This window comes from Muscardinus avellanarius (genome assembly GCF_963383645.1).
Source record: "Muscardinus avellanarius genome assembly, chromosome: 3".
Classification (NCBI taxonomy): domain Eukaryota; kingdom Metazoa; phylum Chordata; class Mammalia; order Rodentia; family Gliridae; genus Muscardinus; species Muscardinus avellanarius.
The window spans coordinates 143,844,227-143,871,892 of NC_137788.1; the positions used below are offsets into that span (position 1 = coordinate 143,844,227).

The 27,666-nt window shown below is 50.6% G+C and overlaps 1 protein-coding gene across 1 annotated transcript; it reads left to right on the plus strand.

The window, feature by feature from the left end:
* FAH (fumarylacetoacetate hydrolase) lies at positions 1 to 27,666 on the plus strand (the record flags this gene model as incomplete). Its single annotated transcript, XM_080690674.1, has 14 exons — positions 1 to 81; positions 4,915 to 5,025; positions 5,674 to 5,795; positions 6,291 to 6,340; positions 8,658 to 8,748; positions 10,945 to 11,042; positions 11,150 to 11,202; positions 14,765 to 14,864; positions 15,765 to 15,895; positions 17,732 to 17,807; positions 19,694 to 19,740; positions 22,073 to 22,174; positions 23,085 to 23,202; positions 27,587 to 27,666. The coding sequence occupies 14 exons, from the start codon at positions 1 to 3 to the stop codon at positions 27,664 to 27,666; spliced, it is 1,260 nt and encodes a 419-aa protein (XP_080546800.1).

The window sequence follows — 27,666 nt, forward strand, 5'->3', positions numbered from 1 at the left end:
ATGTCCTTCGTCCCAGTGGCCGAGGATTCCGACTTCCCCATCCACAACCTGCCCTATGGCGTCTTCTCCACCCAAAGCAATGTGAGCTGCTGCGGGCTCGGGAGGGCGTGGAGGGGAGCGGAGAGCGGGGGTGGGGGCGTTTGGGTATTAAAGAGAGGTCCGTGGAGAGGACCCGTAGGTTCGAATCTCGCCCGGTAACTTTCTAGCTGTGCATATAATTTAACCTCGCAGCCTGCTTCCTCAGATCATATGAGTATTAAGTGCAGAATGAAGTGGAATTATGTAATTCTCCGAGAACATCGATTATTGATACTGAGGAGCGGAATCGAACAGTCCTCCTGCCTACTTCAGAGTTGTTGGGGGTGTTTCCTTCCCCCCAGGAAGCCAGGATAGGGCTGGCCGTTCACCTAGCTAGTTAGCCCCTAAGCCTGGAACCCAGAAAATGTAAGTTAAACCCTAGCATTTTTAGCGGCCCGGAGCGACTCAGACTCTGAGTCTGAATGAGAGACCATGTCTCTCTGCAGCTGTCTGGAATTCTTCCAGCTTCTGGATTGCGCTCCCAGCAGTTCCCTTGCTGATCAGAAGCCCTTTGATAGCAGAGAAAGGAACTTTCACTTGTAAGTGTACGGTGATTAGAAATAAATCTTTGAAAACTGGGGTTTTATCCACAAATAAACAAGAGGGTCTCTGGGTGAAGAGCAGATTTCTTTGGATTTGTGCTGGTGTTTTCTGCTTAGATTTCTACTTTTGCCTTTAGACATAAACTCCTGATCAAGCCCTTGTAAGACGTAGAACCCTAAAATCCGCTTGCACCACTCTGATCCAGGAAATGTTTGCTCAATGAGCTTCTCGGCTGTGGGCCCTTTCCTGGACACTGGGGTCCCTCCTTTCATGGCTGCTCAGTGGCCCAAGGGGTTGGCCTTTTGTGGTCCTGCCGTGGTAAATGCGTTGTTCTAGAAGAGTCAACTTGTGGTTTCACAACTGGCAGGCCTAACCAGATGTTGCAAGGACACAAAAAGTTAACAGCCCTCTGAAGGGACACGCAGATGAGGCAAGTTAAAACTTGACTGTGTCAGCCAATCACCCTCTGGTGGTAGGACCCTCCCTCTCCCCTCCTCTCACACTTTGCCCTCAGCAGATAAGTCCTCATCTTTCCTGGGGTGCATATCAATTAGACAGGAACACTGGGAATCGGGGATGGGTACTAGGAATAGAACCTAGGGGCATTCTACCTCTGAGCTACACCCCCAGCTCTATTTTATTTAATTAATTAATTTATTTATTTATTTTGAGACACGGTCTTAGTAAGTTGCTGAGAATCTCACTAATGTTGCTGAGGCTGTCCTTGAACCTGCAATCCTCCTGTCTCAGCCTTTCAAATACTTTGGATTGTAGGCACGCACCGGAACATTCGTGAGAGGCCTGCTCTGGTCTGCTTTCCAAGGGAATTAAGAATGAATGCCCCTTAGTGTGTAGCCAGGGGCCTTCATATTACCACACCCTGTGGTCTCATTAGCAGAATATTCTAAGCAGCCATCAGGATTTCTGGGAGAGAGCTGTGCTTCACAGTACCTTTTGATAAGAGTGCTAGGGTAGAGATTTGGCCTTCCAGAAGGTTCTGGGCCTCCAAATTATACGGCCCTCATCTAACTCTGTCACTGCAGGTGCTGGCATCACGTTATTTTATGCAACAGTTGCTTAGTAACCTCGACCCCAGGCCAGACACTGTGCTGAGGGTTGGTTGGGGATTAAAGATTGCAGGGGATCCCCTCCCTCCATGTGTGATTGCTTGTGGACTAGCAGGGCCTATATGATGATGCTCCCTTTGAAGGCAGGGACGATGGCTCAGAGAAATGGGGAGAGGGAGTGGAGGGGGAGGCTGATTTGTCAAGCGTCTTGTTAAGGTCTGGCCTCCTCTGCCTCCTGGCCTCTGCTCTCTCCAGCCTTTCTGGCTGTTTTTCAGCCTATGAGGTGTCCTAAGAGCACTTTCTGTGTCAGGGACTTAGCATGTATCATTTCTTCTGCCTAAAATATTCTTCCTTTTACTCTCTCTGTCCTGTTTCTTACTATTCAGGAGTCGGCTTAAGTGTCAGCTCCTCAGAGGCTCCACTAAGCAGGCTGCTGGAGTGAGCTCCCGGCTTGCACCCCAGCCCACGCCGCTGCTCTCTCCACAGTGACCCAGAAGCCTCATAAATGTTCCGCTTCTTAAGTGTTCCTCAGATGAATAGTGTCTGCTCTTACCTGTTCTGGTGTCAAGAGACTGACAGATACCAACTGAATTCTCACTACAAATCTACCCTTGTCTTATCGTCCCCACTAATATAGATGAGGAAACTGCGGTTCAGACTCGAGCTTTAGATTTTTACAGCCCGTAAAAGGCAGGTTTGGAGTTGGACCCCGCATCTATCAGCCTTTCAATTTCATACTTTCCCTTATATGGCTGAGAGTTAGGTAGAGCTTTCTTTTGGGTGTCTTTATGTCAATATGAAAAAAATAGTATAAAACAGGCAATGCATTCATTCTTTTTATAAATTCTCTTTTTACCGGTGCATTGCAGTCATACATCTTGATGGAGTATAAGATGGTAGAGGCATGCATGCGCACGACACTCATTTAGCCCTTCCCCAGGGTCCACCCCAGCCCCGACCCCCCCTCTCATGTTGGCTTACTGATCGACTTTGACATGCTTGTGAATTTACATCATGTGCATTAGGGTTTTTCCCTCTTCCCCCTTTCCATCCCTCCCAGTTAGGGCGCCTTATTTGTTCATCTGTGGTTTCTCCTTCTTCATCTAGAGTTCCTCCTATGACCCTGCATTCATTTTTTTTTTGAAGAGATAGCCTTCTTTAGTGTGTCCGCCTCAATTATAGGGTAAACTGAGGCCCAGAGCATCAGGGACTTGTCCGGGGTGATAAGATGGCGAGGGACAGAGTGAACCAAGATCCCAGGGATACTGTCCCAAGCCTTTCTAGTCTAACACTGAAGAAAATAATTTTCACACTAAAAGTAGAGGAACTAGCCTGGTGTGGTGCTACATGCCTGTAATTCCAGTTTCGGGGAGGCTAAGATAGGAGGATCACAAATTTGAGGCCAGCCTGGGCAATTTAGCAAGAACCCTGTCTGAAAATAAAAAATGACCCAGTACTTAGGAGGCTGAGACAGGAGGACAGCCTCAGCAACCTAGCAAGATGTTGTTTCAAAAAAAAAAAAAAAGAATAAAAAGGGGGTGTATATCGGGCATGGTGATGCACGCTTGTAATCCCAGTACTTGGGAGATTGAGACAGGAAGATCATGGTTTGAGGACAGCCTCAGCTACTTAGTGAGTCCCTTTGCAACTCAGTGAGACCCTGTTTCAAAATAAATAATAAAAAATAGGTCTGGGGATATAGCTCTGAGATAGAATGCTCCAGGTACTGGGTTCTACCCTCAGTACTGCAAAAAAGGGGGTGTAGCTTGGAGGTGCAATGCTCCTGAGTTCAATCCCCAGTACCAAAAAATAGAAAAGATAGAGGGCTCAGAGTGTAACTCAGGGGTAGAGCACCCCTGGGTTCCATCCCCAGTACCACAAAGAAAGAAAAAGCGGAGGAAGTAACTCTCGCAAACTGTCTTCTGGGTCCTCTGGTCATAGTTCGCAGCACGAGGGCGGGGACTTGCCACCTGAAGCTTCCAGGCTTCCTTCACAGCTGACAGAGCAGGCTGCAGCCTTTGCAGTTACATCTGAGAGCTTGCCCCGTGGTGGTGGTTCCCTGCCTTCAGCTGAGCTTGGGGACCAAGATCAGAGAAACAGCCCTAGAGTCTGCCCTGCACCTTGCCTGAGTAGATGGCCACGTGCATCCAGGTGGCTCAGCTCTGTGTTCCTCACAGCAGTTCCCATATCCCAGAGGGAACAACGGGCTCAGAGAGTTAGCAGAGCAGGGAATAAGTAGCCAGGCTCTCCAGGGACTGGCCTAGAATCCAGTAGCTCCCCTCTCTCTAGCTGAGCCTGAGGCCTGAAGGCCAGGGGAGAGCTCTGGTCTACCCCTGATTCCAGGGGCTGGCATGCATGAAGAGAGAGCTCTCCTCTCTATGCCAACCATAGCGAGAGAAGCGATTAGAGATAAAGCCAGCCAGTCATCCCACCTCTCAGCTTCCTTGGAATTGAAATGGCTATTCTGGTGGTTCAGGAGCTCTAGAAGCATGGCCCAGAACACAGACTGAGGAGGTGGAGTCTACGGACAGGCTCTCCGGTTCCTTGTTGACCAGCAAAGCTCGGGGTTAAAGGAGCGGCGGGGAGAGTAAAGGCCAAACTGAGCCAAAGAGTTGAAACATCTCATTAGAGCTGATGTTGGGATTTTATAGCACAGAAAAGGTTCAGACTGAAAAAGAATCTAGCTGCCTGATAAGCCAGCTTGGAGAGCTGCTCGTCCTGGAGATATTTCATGGATGCCTGGAGAATTTTGCAGGGGACTTTGCCTGGATAAGGAGCTTGGACCAGGCTGCCTGCTCTTCCCCACTTCAAGGGGTATTTGATTTCCCATTGAGGGAACACAGATTCTTTTTCTGTCTTGTCTTGGAAGCAGAGAAAGAAGCTAGGGGAGAATGCTGAGGACCCAGTTTCTAATCCTCTCTCCATAAGGGCGATCTAAGGGGAGGACCTAGAATATCTTTAATAGATAGACTCTTAGCCAGGCATGGTGGTGCACACCTGTATTCCTAGTAACTGGGAGATTGACACAGGCAGATTGCAAGTTTGAGGCCAGCCTCAGCAACTTAGCCCAGTTTCAAAATAAAAAAAAAAAGGGCTGGGGGTAGAGGTTGGAGATAGAACACCCATGAGCTCAATTCCCAGTAGGGGATTAAAATAGGCTGTTGACTAAATGAGTCAAGCCTGCCCGAAACTTTCCCCAGTGCTGATCAAGCTGTCTTCCTCCCAGCCGAGGCCCCGGATTGGCGTGGCCATTGGTGACCAGATCCTGGACCTGAGTGTCATTAAGCACCTCTTCACCGGGCCTGTCCTCTGCAAACACCAGGATGTCTTCAGTGAGGTAGGACATTGTATGTGGCTTGTCTCTAATTCTAGTGGCACTTAGTACAAACACGTGCCAAGAAAGTGGTCTTTGCCCTCCACTTTGGGCAGAGGCAGTACCTTCACGGGTCCCAGGTTTCCCATGGATAAGGCTGGGGCTGTTCTGAGACACATCAGCTGGCAGGAAGTCCCTGTACTTGAGAGGCCGAGACAGGAGGATTACGGGTTTGAAGCCAGCCTCAGCAACTTGGTGAAGTTCTTAGTAACTTGGCAAGACCCTATCACCAAATAAAAAATAAAATAGGGCTGTGGTATGCCTTGGAGATAAACTGCCCCTGGGTTTAATCCCAAGTACCCCTCCCCTCTAAAAAAGAAAGAAAGAAAGAAGAAAGAAAGAAAGAAAGAAAGGAGAGAGGGAGGGAGGGAGGGAGGGAGGAAGGAAGGAAGGAAGGAAGGAAGGAAGGAAGAAAGGGAGGAAGGAAAGAATGTAGGTAGGTAATAGCTTTCTCCAGCTGATGCATGAGTCACAAATGAAGAGCAGGGGGCCTGAACATTGGAATGGACAGAGAGAAGGGACAGGGCCGACACTGTGGCCGCCTCCCTGGAGCAGGAGGGTCCTCCCAGGCTCGCCCATGCACAACCTTTTTTCTCCCTGTCCTGGGCCTAGCCAACTCTCAACAGCTTCATGGGCCTGGGGCAAGCTGCCTGGAAGGAGGCGAGAGCTCTCTTGCAGAACTTGCTGTCTGCTAAGCAAGGCCGGCTCAGAGATGATGCGGAACTTCGGAAGCGGTGAGGAGCAGCCGGACACGGCACAAGGAGGGACCTGGCCCGGGGACAGAGGCTGGCTGGGAGGGTCATTCTGAGTTGAGGCTCGGCTGCCTTGGGTTTGCTGAGCTAGGCGGCCTCCCTCCAGCCTTTGCCGGGGTTTGTGTTGGTGGGAGGCTCTGGGTGGCCTGGGGTTACCCACTGTCTGGGGAGCAGCCTGGCCAGGCCCACTGGCTGGCTTCAGTACTCTGCCATTGCTCAGTGGTATCTGGTTTCTAGAGCAGGAGTTCCTACCACCCCAGCCTTGTTTTCCAGAGTGCAGTGTAGCTGCGACATTAAGGATTTAGTGTCTCCTCCATGTGTGGCCCCATTCAGCCCAGCTCTGGGCCTCGTCCTGCCCAGAGGTGCCCTCTAGAGATGGTGGGCAGGATTCTGTGGGTGGCCAGGGCTGAGCCTGCAGGTGGGCAGGGGCCCTAGGTTAGTATTTGCGTGACCTTGGAGCCTGGTTCTGTGTTTCAGCGCGTTCACCTCCCAGGTTTCCGCCACGATGCATCTTCCTGCCACCATAGGTGAGTACTGTCCTTTTACTAAGACAACATGAACAGTTTAATGGGACGAGAGGGCTGGCCAGCTGCCTCGGCCTCCCTGTCCTGGTGAAGGAGGAAATGGAGCAAGGGCTCCAGGCTGTCCCCTGATCTCCAGCCCCGACTGGTCTCAGACCCAGGCTGTGCTCATCTGAGGAGTTGCAAGCCTCTCAAGCCTGTGCCCAGCTACGTGGCTGCCCGCACAGATTGCGCTCCCTTCCCCAAAGGCCGTGGGGCAAGCGCTCTGGGCTGTCATGAGTGAGTGGTTTTGAGGAAGGAGGCCAGAGGGCTGTGCAGGGCCCCTGTGTGTACTTGGCAGGCCATCTGGTTAGCCTTTGAATCAAAAAGTTGGAAGTGGTATGACTCTCTCAGCCTGAAGCAGAGACAGGCTGGGCCAGCCTGTGGCCAGAGGCGCTGCGCCATGTCCCTGACCATCTTCCCTAGGGAGGCCTCAACTCAGGCACGTATGGGTGCTCAGAGGCCTACTGGCCCTGTCCTCAGAGGATGGGACTCTGGACCGGCTCTTCAGTTGGGCAAAGTCCTGGTATCTTGGCAAAAGCTGGAGGATGGGATCAGGAATGGGCTGCTTCCCCTCATGTACTCCTTGGACTCTGATCTTTTTTGGCTAACAATTGTCTTTCAAGGATTCTTTTTTTTTTGGTACTGGGGATTGAACCCAGAGGTATTCTACCTCCAAGGTATACCCTCAGCCCTTTTTATTTTGAAACAAGGTCTCACTAAGTTGCTGGGAGTCTTGTTAAGTTGTTGGGGGGGGGGTGTGATCATGCAAAGTATTTGAGGTTGGCCTTGAATCTACTATCCTCCTGTCTCAGCCTCCTAAGTACTGGGATTACGGGTGTGTGCCACCATGCTCCGGTTCCTTATCAGGTTTGAATGACCCGCGGTGCCATTTCAGCTGTTAATTTTGTGCTTTGGGACTGAGCAGCCACTATGGCTCAGTCTGCCCATCCCCCTCGCTCTCTCTGCCTTTAAATTGCTTTCTTGCCTCGTCCTTTCCCATTTCCACGTCTAGAGTCTAGAATGCTAGGATTGGAGTTCTCAGCTTTTTAGGGGGAGGATGGGAGATTAAGGAAGATAAATGAGTAAACTATCCCAACTGGATTTTTCTACAAATTTTAGTTCATTCTTCCAATAAGAAAAGGATGCCCACAGTTTACAAAGCATCCTGGTCAATTCCCCGTAGTAAACAGGCACTGACTAAGCATCTGCAATGTCCAAGACCTTGTTCTTGGTACTGCGGGGGAGTCAAGAGACTAAGGGCTGGGCTGGGGCTCCCTGAAATGCCGGCTCTAGCACAGATAAGCACACGTACGACCAGGGCACCCGTGGGAGGAGAAGCCTGCTCCATGAAGGTGCAGGTGAGGGGTTCGGAGGAGGGAAGGATGCTGCTCGAGGGAGTCACTGGGCAGTGGTTATGGAGGAACGAGGGCGGGGGGACTCAAAGAGTTGCCAGGGTTTGAATGCACAGAGACAGGGAGATGGCTTCAGGTGGCAGGCACAGCTCCAGCAAAGCTGTGTCAAAGAGAGTCCTTCTGTAGAGCCCCAAGCCGTGTGTGTGTGTGCGTGTGCGTGTGCGTGTGCGTGTGTGTGTGTGTGTGTTAGAAGTGGGAAGTTCAATTCTGGGTGTGGTGGCACACGCACACCTTGTAATCCCAGTACTTGGGAGGCTGAGACAGGAAGATCACAGGTTTGAGGCTAGAACGCAGTAATTTAATGAGACCTTGTTTAAAAATTTAAAAAGTAAAGAAATAGGGCTGGGGGTGTAGCTTACTGAGGGATCAAATGCCCTAGGTTCAATCCCCATTATCACCACAGAATACAAAGTAGGAAGTCCAAGAGAGGGAGTAGGGTCACACACTTCACATTCAAACTCCAGGCCAGGCACGGTGGCACACGCCTGTAATCCCAGTAACTTGAGAAGCTAAGACAGGAAGATTGCAGGTTCGAGGCCAGCCTCAGCAAATTAGCAAAAGCCTCAGCAATTTAGCAAGGCCCTGCTTCAAAATAAAAATGAAAAGAGCTGGGGTGTAACTCTTTTCATTTTCCTGGGTTCGATCCCCAGTGCCACAAAACAAAAATTCAACTGTCTGCTTCAGAAAATTTCAACTCATTTCTTCTTTGTTAGCTGAGGGGCTCTAAAAATGCCTCTGTAGTGAGGCGGTGTCATCTTGTGCTTGGGGCTATCACTGCCCAAGAGTTTGAGCTCTGGCATGCGCAAGCTTGCGAGCATGCCCACCGCCCTGTCCTTGGAACTGGACATCATGGGATCTTTCTTCTGCAGGAGACTACACGGACTTCTATTCCTCTCGGCAGCATGCCACCAACGTTGGAATCATGTTCAGGGACAAGGAGAACGCCCTGATGCCCAACTGGTATGGTGCGGGCCGGACATGTGGATAAGTCCAAGTCTGTCCGTTTCCAGCAGTATGTTTGTCCCGGGAGCTGCTAAGCCTTCTTAGGTTAAAGCAACCTTTAACCTCAGGGGAAGAAAATAAAAAGTGAGGATGATGTTGTAGCCTCTGGAAACAGTCGCCTCAGCTTCTAGGGTTCTTGGCATGGCCATGGCCCAGGGCCCTTAAGCGCCTTCCTCTGGAGAACAGAGGTTGGGATTAGATTCTGAGTCAATGCAGTCCTTCTGGATTCCTGGGTTTGTAAGCGATCTATCATCGTTCCGTTGTACTTTCCCCTAACACATTCTTCATGCATTTTTTCCTTACATGTTTTTTAACACTTTCTTTCCTTGTGCGTGTAGATCTCTAATCCATGTGGAATGTCCTTTAATGTGTGAGGTGAGATGTGGGATCTATACTTGTTTCCTGAGGCTGTTGTAACAAAGTACCACCTCCGGGTGGCATCTACAACAGAAACTTCCTGTGTCCTAGTTCCTGAGGCCGGTAGCCTGAGACCCGGGTGGCAGCAGGGCCCTGTGCCCTCTGGAGTTTCCCGGGGAAGCCCACTCCCTCGCCGCGTCCCTTCTGGTGACGGGGCAGCCCTTGTGGCCACATCCCTGCCCTCTTTGCCTCTCTCTTCTCACGGCACTTCCTCTTCTCCGTGTCTTCCCTCTCTCAGAAGGATGCTTTTTGAGACTAAGAGCCAGAAACTATAGCCACCTGCTTGTGGGCCAGTGTGCCGGGAATCCCTCCTCAGCAACCATAACCCACCTCCAACATGGCTGCCTTGCTTATAAGGTCTAGGGGAACTTAAAATCCAAGCCGTAACATGGCCATATCTTTGGGGAGCTGTCATTCACTGCACTAGAGGGTCTAACTTCTCCCATTGTCCAGAGCATTCATCAGTTTTATCATACATTGTATTTTTCACCTGCATCCAGGTTCTTAGTGTGTTTAGTTGAGCCCCTTGTATTGGTGTTGTGCTATTTTACTTTATTTTTTCAGTACTGGGGATTGAACCCAGGGGCGTTCTCACTAAGTTGCTGAGGCTGACCTCAAACTTGCAAACTTCCTTGTCAACTCTCTGAGTATTGGGATTACATATGTACACCACCATACTCTGCTATTTTTTCCCCCCGGTACTGGGGATGGAGCCAAGCGACACATCCAGCCCTATTTTTTATTCTTTAGAAACAGAGTCTCACTGAGTTGCAAAGGGCCTCACTAAGTAGTATCTGAGGCTGTCCTCCAACCATGATCCTCCTGTCTCAGCCTCCCAAATGCTGGGATTACAAGCGTGCGCCACCATGCTCAGCTACCCCGCTATTGTAAAATCACTGTAGTGTTTTGATGTTTGGGGCTACCCTCCTTTTTTATTTCCTCTTCCACGTTTCTTACTGTGTCTTGTTGCCCTGGCATGACTCTTGTGTGTCCAGCTTTCTGATCTGTTCCCGAGGTGCCCTGAGATTAGGTAGGGATGAAGTAGGCTGGAGAGGAAGCAGCAGCCCCCTGCAGACGGAGACCTGGATTTGAATCTCAGTGCCGCCTTTTCCGACTGGGTGACCTCTGCCAAGCCAGGGCCACTCTTAGAGCCCGTGTACCTTTGGTTTTTAAAACCATGAAAATATGTTGACTCTTGGTTTCTTTCTTTGAATTTGGTACCAAGAATTTAACCCAGGAGGATTCTGCCCCCAGCATTTGTTGTTTTTTATTTTGTTTTTAATAGAGTCTTATTAAGTTACTGAGGCTGGCACTGAATCTGCAATCCTCCTGCCTCAGCCTCCCAAGTACTAGAATTACAGGCATGTGTCACCGTGCCCAGCTTTTCTCCCTCCCTCCCTCCCTCCCTCCCTCCCTCCCTTCCTTCTTTCCTTCCTTTCTCTCTTATTTACTTTTTCTTTTTGATACTGGGGGTTGAACTCAGGAATATTCTACCTGTGAGCTACACCCCCAGCCCTATTTTATTAACTTTTAAATTTAGAAACAGGATTTCATTTAGTTGCTAAGGGCCTTGTTAAGTGCTGAAGCTGGCCTCCAATCCACAGTCCTCTTGCCTCAGACCCCCCAAGTGCTGGGATTACAGGTGGGCGCCACCACGCCCAGAGCCTTCATTTCTTTTTAAAGTTTATTTGAAAATGTGCAACTGTGTTTGTTGACTCCTTCACCTTCCTTCCTCAGGCTGCACTTACCAGTGGGCTACCATGGCCGCGCTTCCTCCATTGTAGTGTCTGGCACCCCCATCCGAAGGCCCATGGGACAGATGAGACCCGATAACTGTAAGTGACCCCAGCGTCACCCCTGCCACTACCCAGCAACCTCTTCCCACACGGTGACCCTGTAGCCTGGCGCTCACAGTAGCCTGTTCTTCCTGGTCTTATTCTAGCTAAGCCTCCTGTCTATGGTCCCTCTAAACGCTTGGATATGGAATTGGAAATGGTAAGCTATGCCATGGGGTGTGTGTGTGTGTGTGTGTGTGTGTGTGTGTGTGTGTTTCAGTGATGCTGGGGATGGGATGCAGGGCCTTGTGCATGCTAGGCAAGTGCTCTATCACTGAGCTACACCCCCTGAGTCAGGGTGTCTTATTGACATGGGGTAGGTATGAGCCTTAAGGCAGGAGAGCTCCTTCTGGGATAGTTGCCCTACAGGAAGGTTCATGCACCTTCAGCCACATGAGTAGCAATCAGTGGGCCCGTGTGGCCATTAACAGGAAGATGAGCCGGGCGTGGTGGCACACTCTTGTAATCCCAGGACTTGGGAGACTGCAACAGGAAGACTGAAAGTTCACAGCCAGCCTCAGCGACTTAGTGAGGCTCTTAGCAACTGAGTGAGACCCTGTTTCAAAATAAAAAATAAAATAGGACTGAAGGTATAGCTCAGAGGTAGAAAGCCTCCGGTTTCCATCCCCAGTAACACACAGGCTCACACACACACACACACACACACACACACACACACACACACACACACACACATGCAGCCAGTTCTCATTATTCATAAATCCTGTATTTGTGGATTTCCTTGCTGAAACTTATTTGTAACCCCCAAATTAGTACTCACAGAGATTTTGTAGTCATTCGTGCACAGGATCATGAAAAATGTGTGTCTCCAACCGGGTGTGGGGGTGCATGCTTGTAATCCCAGTACTTGGTAGGCTGAGACAGGAGGATCACAGGTTCATGGCCAGCCTCAGCTTCTTAGTGAGGTCCTCTGCAACTTAGTGAGACCCTGTTTCAAAATGAAGAATAAAAAATTGGACTGGGGGTGTAGCTCAAAGGTAGAATGCCCCTGGGTTCAAGCCCCAACGCCACACACACATATACACGCGCGCGCACGCACACATTTCCTGTTGCACAGGTCCCCAGATGAGCTTAGGTAAGGCGACACCCTGACTTCAGTTCTCCCTCTGTGCTCTTCTGGTGGCCTGCTTAGTGCCAGGCTTTACATTTTTGCTCCTTTTTGAGTGATTTTGCTTCTTATATTGGTCCGCAGGTACAATGCCCAGGTGCTAAGGGCACACAGGCCAGGATGTGCCTCGCAGAGAATATGTGGATTAGATAAGCCTGGTGTAGGATGAGTTCTAGTGCTCCTGACAGGGAGTTCAAGGATAATGAATCAACAGTGTCATAAATAAGTTGTCTTTAAATAGAAATACACATATAGAACATGGTATTTGTTTGTCTGCTTTTTGTTTTTGTTTTGTTTTGTTTGTATTAGAGGTTGAACCCAGAGACATTTTACCTCCAATTTCAACCCCCAGTTCATTTTTATTTTTTATTTTGAAGCAGGGTCTCACTATAGTTATGTATTAACCAGTTGATTATAGTGTTGTAACCAGAGTCTTGTGGGAATATAACTGTGTCCCTCAGGAACATTTAGCCAAATATTTGCTAGTTCAGTGTTCTTGGTGACTTCATAGAACATAGCTACCATGAACTATAAGAACTGACCTTGCTAGTTCCCATTGCATTTATGGCCAGGCCCACACAACCTCAAAACTGTGGTCATTTCAGGATTGCATTAAAAAAATTAAATGTTTTATTTTGAGATCATCACTTGAGATCATTGAGATGCAATTGTAAGTAACAAAAGAGAGCCCGAAGATCTTTCTTGCAGCATCGGATGGTGACATCCTGCCTATCTGTAGTGCAGTACGGAGCCGGGATATTGACATGGGTTCCGCTGGTTTCGTCGCCCCAAGGGTCCCTTGTACTGCAGAGCTGCCCTTTTTAAGAAAGGCACAGAACTCTGGCCAGTACCCCAGGCGAGGAGCAGGAGCATGATGGGAAGGGGTGCTGGACCATCAGTCGGCTTTGCTGCAGATCCCTTTGCTGCCTATCCTGTTCTCTGACTTCATTTGGATGAAAGGAGGGAAATAGGTGCTGCTGAATAGGCCCCTGGGGGCAGGGTGTTCCCTACCAGCCTCCGCCCACTGGCAGCCTTATGGACTGAGCCTCCAGAGCCTCTAGGAGGGCTCCCAGTCATGATTCTCCAGGGCAGGAGCCTGGCCCCTGGTTTGGGTCTTCCAGGGAGAAAGAAGGACTCAGAGATGGATGTTTTCCCTGAGTTGGGGTAGGACAGAGAAAAGGGAGAAAGAGAACGGAAAAGTGGCTGGGGGAGAGGGACAGATAGCCTGAGCTTGAGAGTGGTAGAGGGGTCTTCATGAGATGGCTCCCTTGAGATTTTTTTTTTGTGTGTGTGTGGTACTGAGGACGGGACCCAGGGGCATTCTACCTCTGAGCTACACCCCCTGCCCTATTTTTTATTCTTTATTTTTTTGAAACAGGGTCTCACTGAGTTGCAAAGGGCCTCACTAAGTAGCTAAGGCTGGCTACAAACCATGATCCTCTTGTCTCAGGGATTTTAAAAAAAATCTTAATGAAAAATGTGTAGTGTTTAAACATGATCACAGAATAAATAAAACGGGCACCTGGGTTTGTACCTGCTTTAGCTGGTGGTAGTGTTTTTCCCCCAATGATGTTGAGATATTCTGTAAGCTCAAAGAGATCACGTCAATGCTGTTTTGTTTCTGAGGCAGTGCGTGACAGATTGGAGTGTCAGGTGTACCCAGGGGCACTCTATCTTTGAGCTATGCCCCCAGCCCTTTTTATTTTTATTAAATTTTTTTGGGCAATACTGGGAATGGAACCCAAACTATATGGCCAGTCCTATATTTTATTCCTTATTTTGAAACAGGGTTTCACTAAGTTACAGAGGGCCTCACTGAGTAGCTGCGGCTGGCTGTGAACCTGTGATCCTCCTGTCTCAGCCTCCCAGGTAATGGGAGGACAAACGTGCGCCACCACATCTGGCTAGCCCTTTTTATTTTGAAACGATTTCACTAAGTCGCTGAGGCTGGCCTCAAGTCTGCATTCCTCCTGTCTCAGCTTCCCAAGTATTGAGATCAGAGGCCTGTACCACCACTCCTGGATGCAACCTTTTAATTTTTCATGACATGAAGATGAACCCTGGTATTTGTATTTTTTAAAATTTTTTTTATTGGTGTATTGTACTTATACATCATAATGGGGTAAAAAACTTTTGTAGACATAAATGCACACATCACCCAGCCAGCCCCCACCAAGTCCCTACCCCACTCCCTCCCCATCCCTCCCTCTCATGCTTGGCTTAGTGGTTGACTACAATATGAATAAGTATTTTCACAACCCTCATAAGAGTTGCCAAATTGCAAAATGCAAAGCACAGATGGGTTGAGAAGGAAGGAGTAGAGTGGCCTGGATGCACAGAGCAGGTAAGAGGCTGCTGTGGGGCTCAGGGCAGAGGAGTGTGTGCATGCCGGGGACCGCCGCGTGTGCTTTTCTGGGTCACCTGACTGTTCAGGTGCAGCTCATGACTTCGAGATACAATGGAGTCATGCCAGGCCCCTGTGGCAATCCTTGTCCCTGGCCAAGGTTTGGAAACACATGGTCTTTGCTCTTGAGTGACGGGTGATCTGGGGCGGCAGGTCACCCTGGGTTCTCATCACTTCTCCCCATGTCAGGCTTTCTTTGTAGGCCCTGGGAACAGATTTGGAGAGCCGATCCCCATTTCTAAGGCCCACGAGCACATTTTTGGGATGGTGCTCATGAACGACTGGAGTGGTAATTATTGGTGGCTGAGCTCTCTGTGCCTGCTGTGCTCCTCAGGGCTGGGGCGGGGAAGGGAGGGACAAAAGGAGGTGGATATTGGGACCAAGTCCCACAGGCCATGGGCTCTTTCCTGGGTCTGCTGCTGTCACAGGCAGCAGGCTGAGAGTATGGGTTTGAGTGCCAGACAGGCTTCCTTGGCTCTGAGACCTTGGGCTAGTTCTTAACCTCACTGAGCTCCACTCTTCCATATGTCGAGCCAAGTCCTGGCTGACATAACAGCTCATATATATATTTTCTTTCTTTCTTTTTTTTTTTTTTTTTTTGGTGGTACTGGGGTTCCTGGAAACCCTTCTACCTCCGGGCTACACTCTCAGACCTATTTTATATTTTTATTTGGAAACAGGGTCTCTTAAGCCAGCGCGGCTGGCTTTGAACCGGCAGATCCTCCTGTCTCCGCCTCCCAAGCGCGGGGATTACAAGTGTGCGCCACCACGCCCGGCTAACAGCTAATATTTATTGAGCACCTTGCGTCAGTCTTGGACTTAACGCCTCCAGTGCTCTCTCCCACTGGACCCTACAGGCTGCTGTTAGCATTATGATTTTCATTGCACAGGCGAAGAGCAGAGACACACAGGGATTTCAGTTGATTGCTGGGCTTTCCTTAGCTTCTTTTCGGGGGATGTCCTGACCATCCTGTGGCCAACCTTCTCTTTGCCATAAGCTGGCACAGTGCCCTCAGTTCTTGGCATTGAATGCTCTTGCTCCTTGGTCCTGGGGCAGCCTGGTTGAGGCCAGAGCTCCCTGGATAGGGCTGTGCCAGATGTCTTCGCTCCCTGGCTCTAGGGCAGGAGGGAGCCCTGGGCTCAGTCCCAGTCAGCCTTTGTAAGCCCTGGACCTGTGCCTCTCCCATAGCTCGGGACATCCAGCAGTGGGAGTACGTTCCCCTTGGACCATTTCTCGGAAAGAGCTTTGGAACCACCATCTCTCCCTGGGTGGTGCCCATGGACGCCCTCATGCCTTTTGCTGTGCCCAACCCGGAGCAGGTGAGCACACCTTCTGCAGTACTCTCTTGAGCTAGCGCTCTGCTGCCCGCAAGCCTGCCACCGGCCGAGCAACCACGCCGGGTGTGCAGCCTGGGAGGGAAGCCCGCCGCCCTCACAAGTCCACAGTTCAGTGCCTGGATGGTCCTGGCTGCAGTGACCTCCAGGCGGCCGCGGCTCTCTCCATTCTCCTTGTGTCCCTGCTCTCTGCACAGAGAATGTTGTAATCTTCAAAATCCTCCCGGACCAAGGGAACTGGCCAGCTGGCAGGAGAAGGGGTCTCAGCTAAAGCAGCCAAGTTGCACAGCTTCCCAGGTTGCCATCAAATGATGTTCTGTGCAGAGAGTACCTCCTGGAGTCCGACTCATAGAATGCATGTAGTCCAGCAGCCCTTGGGGGCCGGTCCCTCCCTACAGCCTCCAGTTCCCAGCACCTGTTCAGGCCTGGGCTCCTGGTCCCAACCCTCACTCCTCAGCCTGTTACAATGCCTGCTGCCCCACCCCCTCACTGCCAGTGCCCTTCCAGAGTCACCCGTGACCCTGGGAAGGACCCCTTGCGGCCTGGGGCTTCTCACCATGGCGTTTGGCAACCCGTCTCTTCCTCCTGTCTCTTCTCCTAGCCTCGCTCCAGCTATACCCTCTATGTGGACACAGCCTGGATGAGCTCCCAGCCCCTCCCCTCTCCTTCTGGACCCTCCCCGAGGCTGTCGCACTGTACCTAGTCTCAAGTTTGCTCTGCTGAAAGCAAATTTGGAGGCTTTCCCCGCAAACCTATTCCTGGTGAAGTTCCGGGGCAGCCCTCCCGCGATCCGACCTCACTCCCTGCAGACTCTCCTGCATCATTTTTAGCTGCCAGGGCCTGTCTCTCTGTCCTTCTCAGTGAGGTCTTTGGTCACTGTCTCTGAAACCACCACCAGCTGCCCCATGCGGCCTCACCAGGGACCACCTGGGCACTGCTTCCCCTCACCCTCTGCCAGGGCACCGGCCTGGCCCTGCCAGAGATGTTTGAGCTCCACTCTCCTTGATGCCAGCCAGCCCTTCCCGTACTATTTACAATCAGCCGTCACCACCCTTGCCCCATCTGAACGATGACTTACGTAATGTTTTTCTCTTTGTGTCCTTAAATAGCATGTTGAGAGAATGAACTCTGTCCCCACCAGCATCACCAGCCACACCGATAACAGAAACAGAAGCACACAGGGGCTGGAGATGTGGCTCGGGCTAGAGCTCTGCCGTCCAACTAGCGCTTTGGCTATGCACAAACCAGGGCTCCATCCCCAGTAACAAACACACCAAACCCTATGCATTCAGATTACCCAGAATAACCTTGTATCCCCCCATAGTGTCGGGAAAGTGCTCTTTTTAGCCAGCCAGTGGACTTTCTGGCCTGGCTGTCAAGACTGCCTCCCTCGCCGGCTCCAGCACAAGCCAGCCTCTCTGTTTCTGCTGGCTGCCTGGACCCTCTGCTTCAGGGGACTCCACTCGCCCTTATCATCGCCCTAGGTCTATCTCTGGTCTTCCACCACTTCCCCAGATCGCCCTTCTCCTGGCCCTTCTGCTGGCTTTCTGAGGCGTCTCTGGTTTGGCCCCTGTGACCTTTAACCTGCTGACATCACTCCCCTGAGCTGCTCTTCTTGGAGCCTTGAACACAGGACCACACTGACCCTCACTGTCCAGCCAAGGACACAGTGTCCAGGGCCACAGTGCTGGGCCCCTGGAGAGGGGTCACTCCTGCCGCCGGGGAGCCTCCGTGCCTGGGAGGCAGTTGCGGCTGGGGGCTTGGCCAGGGCAAGCAGGGTCCACTTGCCAGTGACCTCTTTCCTCTGCTTTGCCTTCTCAGGACCCCAGGCCCCTGCCATATCTCTGCCATGACCAGCCCTACACATTTGACATCAACCTTTCTGTTGCCCTGAAAGGTAGGTCATGGGTGGGTGGAGGTGCCCGGGGTCAGCAAATGCACGTGCCAAGTGCTACTGCTGTGATAGTTCCTGAGCTGTGGCAGGGTGGGAGGTGAGGCACCTGCTCCAGGCCTGAGACGTGTATGGCTCTTGCACCACCCAGGCTCACATCGCACGGAGCCTGGAACCCCTGTCCTGCACTTGACATCCCTCCCCAGCCTCCTCAGGGTCCCTGCTCCTGTACCGCCACTGACTCCCCTTACAACATGTGGGGAATTTCAGCAAGTGCTTAGTAGATGCCTGGCCTCAGCTAGCACAATGGTCCATGCCTGTAATACCAGTAATTAGGAGGCTGAGACAGGAGGGTTGTAGGTTTGAGGCCAGCCTCAGCAATGTAGCAAGGCCCTCAACAACTCAGAGAGACCTTGCTTCAAAATAATAAAAAAAAAAATAGACTGGGTATGGCGGTGCATACTTGTAATCCCAGCATTCAGGAGGCTAAGACAGGAGGATCTGGGTTTATAGCCATCCTCAGCTACTCAGTGAGGTCCTATGCAACTCAGTGAGACCTTGTTTCAAAATAAAGAGTAAAAGAAAAAAAGCTGGGGTGTAGCTCCAAGGTAAAATGTCCCTGGGTTCCAATTCCTAGTACCGCAAAAATTAATAATAATAATAATAATATAAATATAAGAAGGGCTGGGGGTGTAGCTCAGAAATAGAATACCCCTGAGTTCAATCCCCAGTTCCAAAAAAAAAAAAAAAAAAAGCCTGACCTCACAGGCCTGCCCATGGGAGCTCAGTCATCCCTCTGAGGCATACACAGCCCTGAGCTCTCCTTTGTCCTCTGCATGCCCCGGGCTGTGCGTAGCTTTCTGCCTGGCACGCAGCTCAGGGCTCTCGAGAAGGCAGCACTCCATAGAGGGAAGGCCCCAGTGGCTGCCATGGTCCTGGTGGCTGCCATGGTCCTCTGGGAATCTTCGCCAGTCCCACTCTCTCATTTTGCAGATTGGGAAACTGAGGCTCAGAAAGGAACAAGGGTTCACCCTGAGCCACTTAGCCGCCTAATCGCAAGGCTGGGACTAAATCCACGCGTCATCAACTCTAGATAGTCTCTTTCTACCCACAGTTCCGTCCTCGGGTTCGTTTCTGTCTTCTTTCTTGCTCTTCCTTTCTGGGTAGAGGTGAGTGTGTCCGGGGAGGGAGGGCACTGTCGGGAAGGGAGCAAGATGACCAAGAAAGCAGTGACCGGAAACCTAGTCCTGATTTCGCAGTTCTGAGGCCCAAGTTGGGGCCTGGGTGAGGGGGCCAGGGAGGAGCGGCTTGGGGGACCCTGACCTGTTATGGGGTCGAAGAACACACCTGTTCTATGCGACCTCAGAGGGGCGGCCAGAACCAAGGGAGAAAGCAGACTTTGAGGGATTGGAAGAGCTTTCTAATTAATACTGTTCACAAGTGGAGCGGCAGTAGCCGGGTACCTCACATGCAGTTGATGTTCAATAAGTATTGCCCACACACCGCCCGTCATTAGCGAAATTTAGAAAATCACAGATAAGTTTCAACTGGTGTAGGGCGGCCGATCTCTGGCTTCCAGGGGCATTGTGTTAGGAAGGACTTCGAGGCTACATCCTGTCTGGGGGGACACATGTGCCATGATCGCTTATGACTGTCTGTCTTGGGAGCGGGAGGAGAAGGTGGTGGCTCTGGTACATGGATTTCCCTTCTTTGGACTAGACCATGTCTGTAGAAGTCTCCCAGCATCCACACCCTGAGTTTAGTGTTTCATGAGCCAAGTGAAATGGTGTTGGATCATGGGAAGCTTAGGCCACAGGACAGTTTCTAAAAATGTTCCTCCTGCTGGGTGAAACGAAGTCTTCCTTGGAGTCACTTCTCATCTCTTGCAACAGGAGAAGGAATGAGCCAGCCAGCCACCATCTGCAGGTCCAATTTCAAGGTAAGCTTTCAGGTGTGCAGGGTGTTTCCTGGGAGCCAGCGGAGGAGGGAGCTCTTTCTCCCTGGCAGGAACAAGACAGGCGTCTCTTCAGGGATGTGATGATGAATCAGCCTGATGGTCCGGAGCTTTCATGGCCCTGCCCCTTTCTCGAAATGGCCCTGAGGTCTCAGAGCTCTTGACACGGAGGATGCACAGATGTGGCCAGAGGTTTTCTTGGGGATGATAAGTATTCTTGTAAGGGTCAAGACTCTGGTTTTCCCTATCCTGCCAGGCATTATATTGATAAGAGAGACTTTTTTTTTTTTTTTGGTGGTGGTACTGGGGTTCCTGGAAGCCCTTCTACCTCCGGGCTACACTCCCAGACCTATTTTTTACATTTTCATTTTGGAAACAGGGTCTCCTAAACCAGCGCGCGCGGCTGGCTTCGAACCTGCGCGATCCTCCTGTTTCTGCCTCCCAAGCGCGGGGATTACAAGCGTGCGCCACCACACCCGGCGGGACTTATTTTTTTAAAGTGAACTTTTAATGGAAACACAACACACATAGATACAGATTCACAAACTATAAGTGTGAAGCCCAAGGAGTTGAACATCCATGTGCTACCTGCACCCGGGTCAAAAGGGGCAAATTTCCAGCCCCTCAGTAGGTCATGTCATGACCCCCAGCAAGGGTCTCTCTAAGCCTTCTTTTACCATAAGTTAATTTTTGTCTATTTTTCAATGTTATAGAAATGTAGTTATTACAGCGTGTATTCTTCTCTACCTGGCATCTTTTAATATTAGATTTGTGAGATATTGGCCATGTTACCATTAGCAGTGATGGCTCATGTTTTTCGTTGCTATTGAGTCAATATTCCACACACAATTGGTTTATCTACTTTATTGCTGATTGTTATTTAGTGATTTTTATTTTTTGGCCATTGCAGAATTACTGTGAACATTCTAGTATATATCTTTTGGTTCATGTATCTGTACCTATCTGCAGGCTGTATACCCACAAGGATTACTGGATCACAGAATATGTATATACTCAGACTAGAAGGACTTTTTAACAGTTTTAGAGTGGTTGTACTATTTATTTATTTATTTATTTATTTACTTACTTATTTTGTATTGGGGATTGAATTCAGGGATATCCTGCATCTGAGCTACACTCTCAGCCCTATTTTATTTTTTATTTTGAAATAGGGTCTCACTGAGTTGCAGAGGGCCTCACCCAGTTGCTGAGGCTGGCCTCGAACCTGCAGTCCTCCTGTCTCGGTCTCCTAAGTACTAGAATTACAAGCATGTGCCCACTTCTAGCTTGGTTGTACAATTTATACTCTCACCAGCAATATCTAATTGTTTGGCCTTTTCATTGTAGCCATTTTGGGAGATTTTGACTTCATTTTGTCTGTCTCTAATGACCATTGCAGCTGGGTACCTCTTCCTGTGCTGGTTAACTACTGGAAGATCCTCTGAATTGTTTGTAAGAAGAAATAAGGGAGCCTGGTGTGGTGGTGCACACCGGTAATTCCAGTATGTGGGAGGCTGAGACAGGAGTATCACAGATTTGAGGCCAGCCTCAGCAACTAAGGGTGACCCTTAGCAACTTAGCAAGACCCTGTCTCAAAATGATAGATGAAAAAGGGCTGGGGGTTACAGCTTAGAGACAGAATGCCCTTGGGTTTGATCTCCAGTACCAAAAAAAAAAAAAAAAAAAAAAAAAAAAGAAAGAAAGAAAGAAAGGAAGGAAGAAAAGAGAAGAGATGAGGTCTTCTTGAGAAGGGGTCTCATAGGCTTTAAAAAATCAATTTCTGGGGTTTCCTTTGCCTGCCAGGGTGGCTGTAGGAGCGGCAACCCAAGATGCTGTGGTATGCTCAGGCGCGCTGCCTCTGAGCCTCTTGGGCTCCGGGTGCCGGCCCTTCTCCCTTGAGTCCCTGCTTCCCTTGTCTGCCCAGGAGTGAGGCTTCATCCTTTAGCTCCAGGGCCTGGAGTAGTCGCATGTGAGCAAGTCCTCTGCTCTGAGCTGCAGGGGGATCAGAGCGCAACACAGGCAGGGTGTGAGCCTGCGCAGATGGGCCCGTCGTAGGCTGAGGAGCTGGGCAGGGCAGCTCCCAGGGACTTCTTGGAGAAGGCAGCCCGGGAGGGATAAGATCATGGAGAAACCGAAGTTGGGGCTAGAGCGGGAGCTGGGAGAGCAGTCGAGGAGGTCCCTGGACAGCGGTACAGGAGGACGGCCTTTCTGTAAGGGACTGGCAAAAGATGGCTGGGGAGCCCCAAGGGCTGACGAGAGGTGGCGGAGAGCGGCTGCTGCCCACGCCCGCTCAGCCGGCCCCCGTCCTCTTCCTCAGCACATGTACTGGACCATGCTGCAGCAGCTGACGCACCACTCTGTCAATGGCTGCAACCTGCGGCCCGGGGACCTCTTGGCTTCTGGAACCATCAGCGGACCAGTGAGTGTCAGGCGGCCTGGAGGGCAGCGCATCAGCTCCCAAGCAGACCTCAGCCCCTCGGCTCACCACAAGAAGGCCTGCAGGACCCAGGCGGGCGGATCTTACAAGTCCATCTCCCCAGGCCTGTTCTGTCTGACATAGAGGGGGGCTTGCATTCTGCATTCAGCTGAGAGAGACTGGCAGGGCCAAGGGGCTCTGGGCCTCTGTGTCCATTAGGAAGAGTCAGGAGACAGCCATGGTGTCTCAGCACTGTCACTCTGCCCTCCCAGGATGAGAGGACACAGCAGTTTCTGTCCTCTCTGGGCCCCCATGAGCCTGGGCCAGGTATGCCAGCCCCTCCCCGGAGGCCCTGATGTGCCACATGGGAGGTGGCGATCTCTCCCCAGGGGGAGGCTGTTAAATTTAACAGTGAGCTGGGCGCGGTGCACACACCTGTCATCCCGGTACTTGGGAGGTTGAAACAGGAGGATTGTAGGTTCAAGATCAGCTTTAGCAATCCAGTGAGACTTTCAGAAACCTAGTGAGACCCTGCTTCAAACAAAATAAAATAGAGCTGGGGGTGTAGTTCAGAGGTAGATTACCCCTGGGTTCAACCCCCAGTACTATGAATGAATGAATGAATGAATGAATGAATGAATGAAACAGTGTCTGGTCTTGTGAGCTGTGTCCTCCATAGCAAGGAGCAGGCACCAAAGAAGCCACCTGGCATCTGGCCAGTGGGGCTCGCAGTGGGAGGGGCGGGGCAGCATGCCAGCCCAAGTGGCCCCTCCAGGGCTGAGGCGGGGTCTGGGGCCTGGGGCTCCCCACGTTTGCCCAGGGCTCTGGGTCTGAATGAGCCCTGTCCACAGCAGAGCTGACACCTTCCCGAGAGGTGACTACATTGACCGTTTACCCTTTTTCCCTCACGAAGGAGCCAGAAAGCTTTGGCTCCATGCTGGAGCTGTCCTGGAAGGGGACGAAGGCCATAGCGTTGGGGAAGGGGCAGACGAGGACGTTCCTGCTGGATGGAGATGAAGTCATCATCTCAGGTGAGAGCCGCCGCGCAGCAGGCTTTATCGGTTTGTCTCCGTCGGCTGTGACCATCTGGCCATCGCGCTGACTCTCCTGTGCGGGTTCCCTGTCTGTGTTTTGTGCTCCTTGCCAGTCTTGGCTGCCAAGGACTTCGAGTGTGAGTATCCACAGGCCAGAGTGACTGTGCGGGTCCTGCAGTGTGTCCCCCTTCCCTGAGCGAGGTTACACCACAATGGCAGGTTCCTTGTTATTCCTGTGACTGGGGCTGGGACTTAGCCCTTTCCAAGGAGGCCAGGGTCCCTCAAATCTTTGGGGGCCATTCTGTCCTCATGCTAATAGTGAGGAAGCACTATCATGGCAAGCTGCACACTTTTTTTTTTTTTTTTGGTGGTACCGGGGATGGAACCCTTCTACCTCCGGGTTACACTCCCAGACCTATTTTTATATTTTTTATTTGGAAACAGCGTCTCTTAAGCTAGAGAGGCTGGCTTTGAACCTGTGTGATCTTCCTGTCTCTGCCTCCCAAGCATGGGGATTACAAGCGTGCGCCACCACGCCTGGCTAGCCACACACTTTTTAAGAGTCAGACTCAGTAGGACTTCCAGGTCCCCATCAGCTGTTTTACCTTCATCAAGTTATTTCACCTTTTTGAGACTAAGTTTTCTTCCTCTTTAAAATGGAACTAGTAGCCGGGCTTGGTGGCGCACGCTTGCAATCTCAGCATTTGGGAGGCCGAGGCAGGAGGATCATGGTTCGCAGCCGGCCTCAGCTACGTAGCGAAGCCCTTTGCAACTCAGTGAGACCTTATTTTGAAATTAAAAATAAAATATAGGGCTAGGGGTATAGCTTGGAGGTAGAATGACCCTGGGTTCTAGTCCCCCCCAAATAAATTAAATAAATTGGGACCTAGTAATACAACAGTAAACCTCACAGCATAGTTGTAAGGATTATGTCTTTGCTTCAGGAGACATTTATTGACCACCCCCTGTGAGCCCCATCTTGGTTCCAGTGATAGAGACAAATGGCATGTCTACTCTTCTGGGCTCAAATCCAGCATCAGGCCCGAACCATTTCCCCGATGAGACCATGAAAGCTTCGTGGGGCTGAACAACTTGCCCAGCATTTTGTAGCTAGTAAATAATGAAATCTGAGCCAGGCGTGGTAACCCACACTTGTAATCCCGGTACTTGAGAGGCTGAGATGGAAGGATCACAGGTTTGCAGCCAGCCTCGGCAGCTTAGTGAGGCCATCAGTAACTTCGGGAGACCCTGTTTCAAAATAAAAAGAAATAAATAATAGGGCTGGGTGTGTAGCTCAGAGGTAGAACAACCCTGGGATCAATCCCCAGTAACACACACACACACACACACACACACACACACACACACACACGAAATCTGGTTTTTCTTTCAGACGGCCAATCTTTAGAACCCCGGTTTGTCTCTGTATCTCTTAAGGATTAAACCCAGGGCCTTGTACATGCTCGGCAAGTGCCCTACATCTGAGCTACTTCCCCAGACTTCAGATCCCCAATTCCTAATGCCTTTGATAGTATCTAAAGCACCTAATAGAGTGCCTGTTATATTCTAAGCACTTAAAAATAGTGGTGATCTTCTTGAAGCGCTTCAATGTCATTGCCACATCTTCCGGAACCCCGTTTGCAGAAAGTGTGGCATCTTGACCCCATCAGTGGTATCCATAAAGCAGCCCCCCGGGGAGGAGGTGGCACCATCCTCTACGCTCGCCCCCCACATCCTTCTCTCCCACATTTCCCTCCATCCTTGCTGCTGTGGTGGTATCACCAACAGTCTCTCTGGGGGCTGGACCCTTGGACCCATTTCGCCAGCACAGCCTGCTGGGCATGCTTTTCAGGTGCCTTTGCCCTTTCTGTGGAGCTGACCAGCTCTAGACCACCATCCATCCACACCTGGATGGCGCTCATGTACCCGCCACCACAACCCACATGATCCTTGTGCCTGTTTGCTTCTCCACTGTTCCTCTTCTGCTCAACGCCTTCCCGTGGGTCTCCACTGCTGGTTTCCTGGAGTTTGTGTACTCTCATCTGACTCTGTCCTACCTGCTAAGCCTCATCTAACACAGAACGCTCTGTCAGAACAGAACTGCATTTTCCCTGCCTCTGAACCCTGGGACTAACCCGGCTCAGGCCATGCAGCGCCTCCCTCGGTCACCCACGTGGACTCGTCTCTCTGTTCTCTCCACAAACGAGTCACCTACAGTGAGGGGTTCTAGTCAACTGCACCTGTGCCAGTTTCCATGCTTAATGATGAGCCCCGGGTAGTTTCCTGTGACTGTGGCTCCAAATTCCTATGAACTTTATAGATCAGCAACCATTATTTTCTCTCTTGAAGTTTTTGAGGCCAAAAATCTGAAATCCAAGTGCTGACAGGGCTGTGCTCCTCCCAGAGGCTCTCGGGGAGCATCCATCCTTGCCTTTCCCACGCCCGGTGGCCGCCAGCATTCCTTGACTCGCAGCAGCACCTCTCCTGTCTGCCTCCAACACCGTATCACCTCCTCTTCTATTTGTTGACTACCCTCTGCCCCTCTCATAGAACACACTCGTGATGGACTGAAGGCTCACCCAGAATCTCACTTGACGATCCTTCTGCAGCTCTCATCTGCAGAAACGATTGTATAAAATTCGAGGGTTCTTGAGGATACTTCACGTCCTGCCTGCCAGATCCCATGACAAACTGACATAAGCCAGGCTGGGTAGTTTTAGCACAAGGAGTGGGTTTGCTTAAGAGATTACTAGTTTACATAAGGTTCTTGGCATAGCTAACAAACCAGTGCTTATGTACAAAAGAACTAATATGCTAATGCAGGCACTCTCATTAAAGCAGACCCCTGAACACCTTCTCAACAGTCTTAGGATATTCTTGGAATAATGTGCACTGGAGACCACTATACTGAGAGGTTTGTAGGACTAAGTCACAATTCTGGGAAGTGGGAAGGGAGGCAATGAACCCCAAGTTGTCTCAAGGATACCCCCTCCAGTCAGATGAGCAGGTATGGCCATACAGCTTGGCTGAGTTGGGGGAAACAGGCCGGCGGGGGCACTGACAGGGCTGGGTGTTGACCTAAAACAATTTCATTTCACACTTATACAATCTGCAGAGAGCAAGGCCAGCAGGAGGGGCAGTTGTCCCGACACTGCTGATGGCACCGGAGCCTGATTCAGTCCTTCTGAAGGCTGACCTACATCAGGAGCCATAAAAGCATACACACACTTTGACCCACCCTAAGAAAATAATTCAAAAGAAAAAAATAAACCATTTACCAAAAAAAAAAAAAAAAAATTCGAGGGTTCCAGGAGTTGGGACTTGATGTCTTTGGGAGCCATAACTCAACCTGATTCGGTGCACCTTGGGGGCTGGATTCAGTTCAAGTGATACTTGCACAGTGAGGCTGTTACAGGTCAGTGGATGAAACGAAGTGGATTTAGCAGAAACTATGCAGAAAGAACTCAGGACCACAGCATATGATACCCCAACACTAATCAGCAAATCTCACTTTCCTCCTGTTATTTTTACGGTCTAAGGCGTGCCCTTTGCAATCCCAGTTTAACTATATAGTTGCCCCCAGTCTGTGGATTTCTGCATCTGTCAAACCAGTCAGTTGTAGATTGGAAATATTCAGAAAAAAATGGTAGCTGTACTGAACATCTCTGGACCTTTTTTTGTTACTGTTCCCTAAATAATATAGTATAACAACTGTTTACATACCATTTACATCGTACTAGGTATTATAAGTAACCTAGAGATTATTTCAAGTGTATGGCAGGCTGGGTGTGGTGGTGCATGCCTGTAATCCTAGCGTGAGAGGCTGAGACTGGAGGATTCTAGATTTGAGACTAGCCTCAGCAACTTAGCAAGACCCAGTTTGAAAATAAAAAATATAGCCGGGCGTGGTGGCGCACGCTTGTAATCCCCGCGCTTGGGAGGCAGAGACAGGAGGATCGCGCAGGTTCGAAGCCAGCCGCGGGCGCTGGCTCAGGAGACCCTGTTTCCAAATAAAAATGTAAAAATAGGTCTGGGAGTGTAGCCCGGAGGTAGAAGGGCTTCCAGGAACCCCAGTACCACCAAATAAATAAATAAATAAATAAAATATAAAGGATTGAGGGTGTAGTTTAGGGTGGAATGCTCCTGAGTTTAACCTCCAATACATACAGAAAGGAAGGAAAGAAGGAAAGAGAGAGAGAAGAAAGAAAGCGAATTGGAGAATGTGATATTATACAATTGTATATAAGCTTAGCGCTGATCATTCTGTCGTGGACCTCCAGCCTCTGGCCCAGCTGTGTGCTGACCAGCTCTGTGGCTGCCTGGGCGTTGGTTTCCATGGGCCCCGCAGCTTCGTGGCTGACCCTGTCTTCCTCTGTTCCAGGGTACTGCCAGGGAGAAGGTTACCGCGTCGGCTTTGGCCAGTGTGCTGGAAAAATACTGCCCGCGCTCTCACCAGTGTGA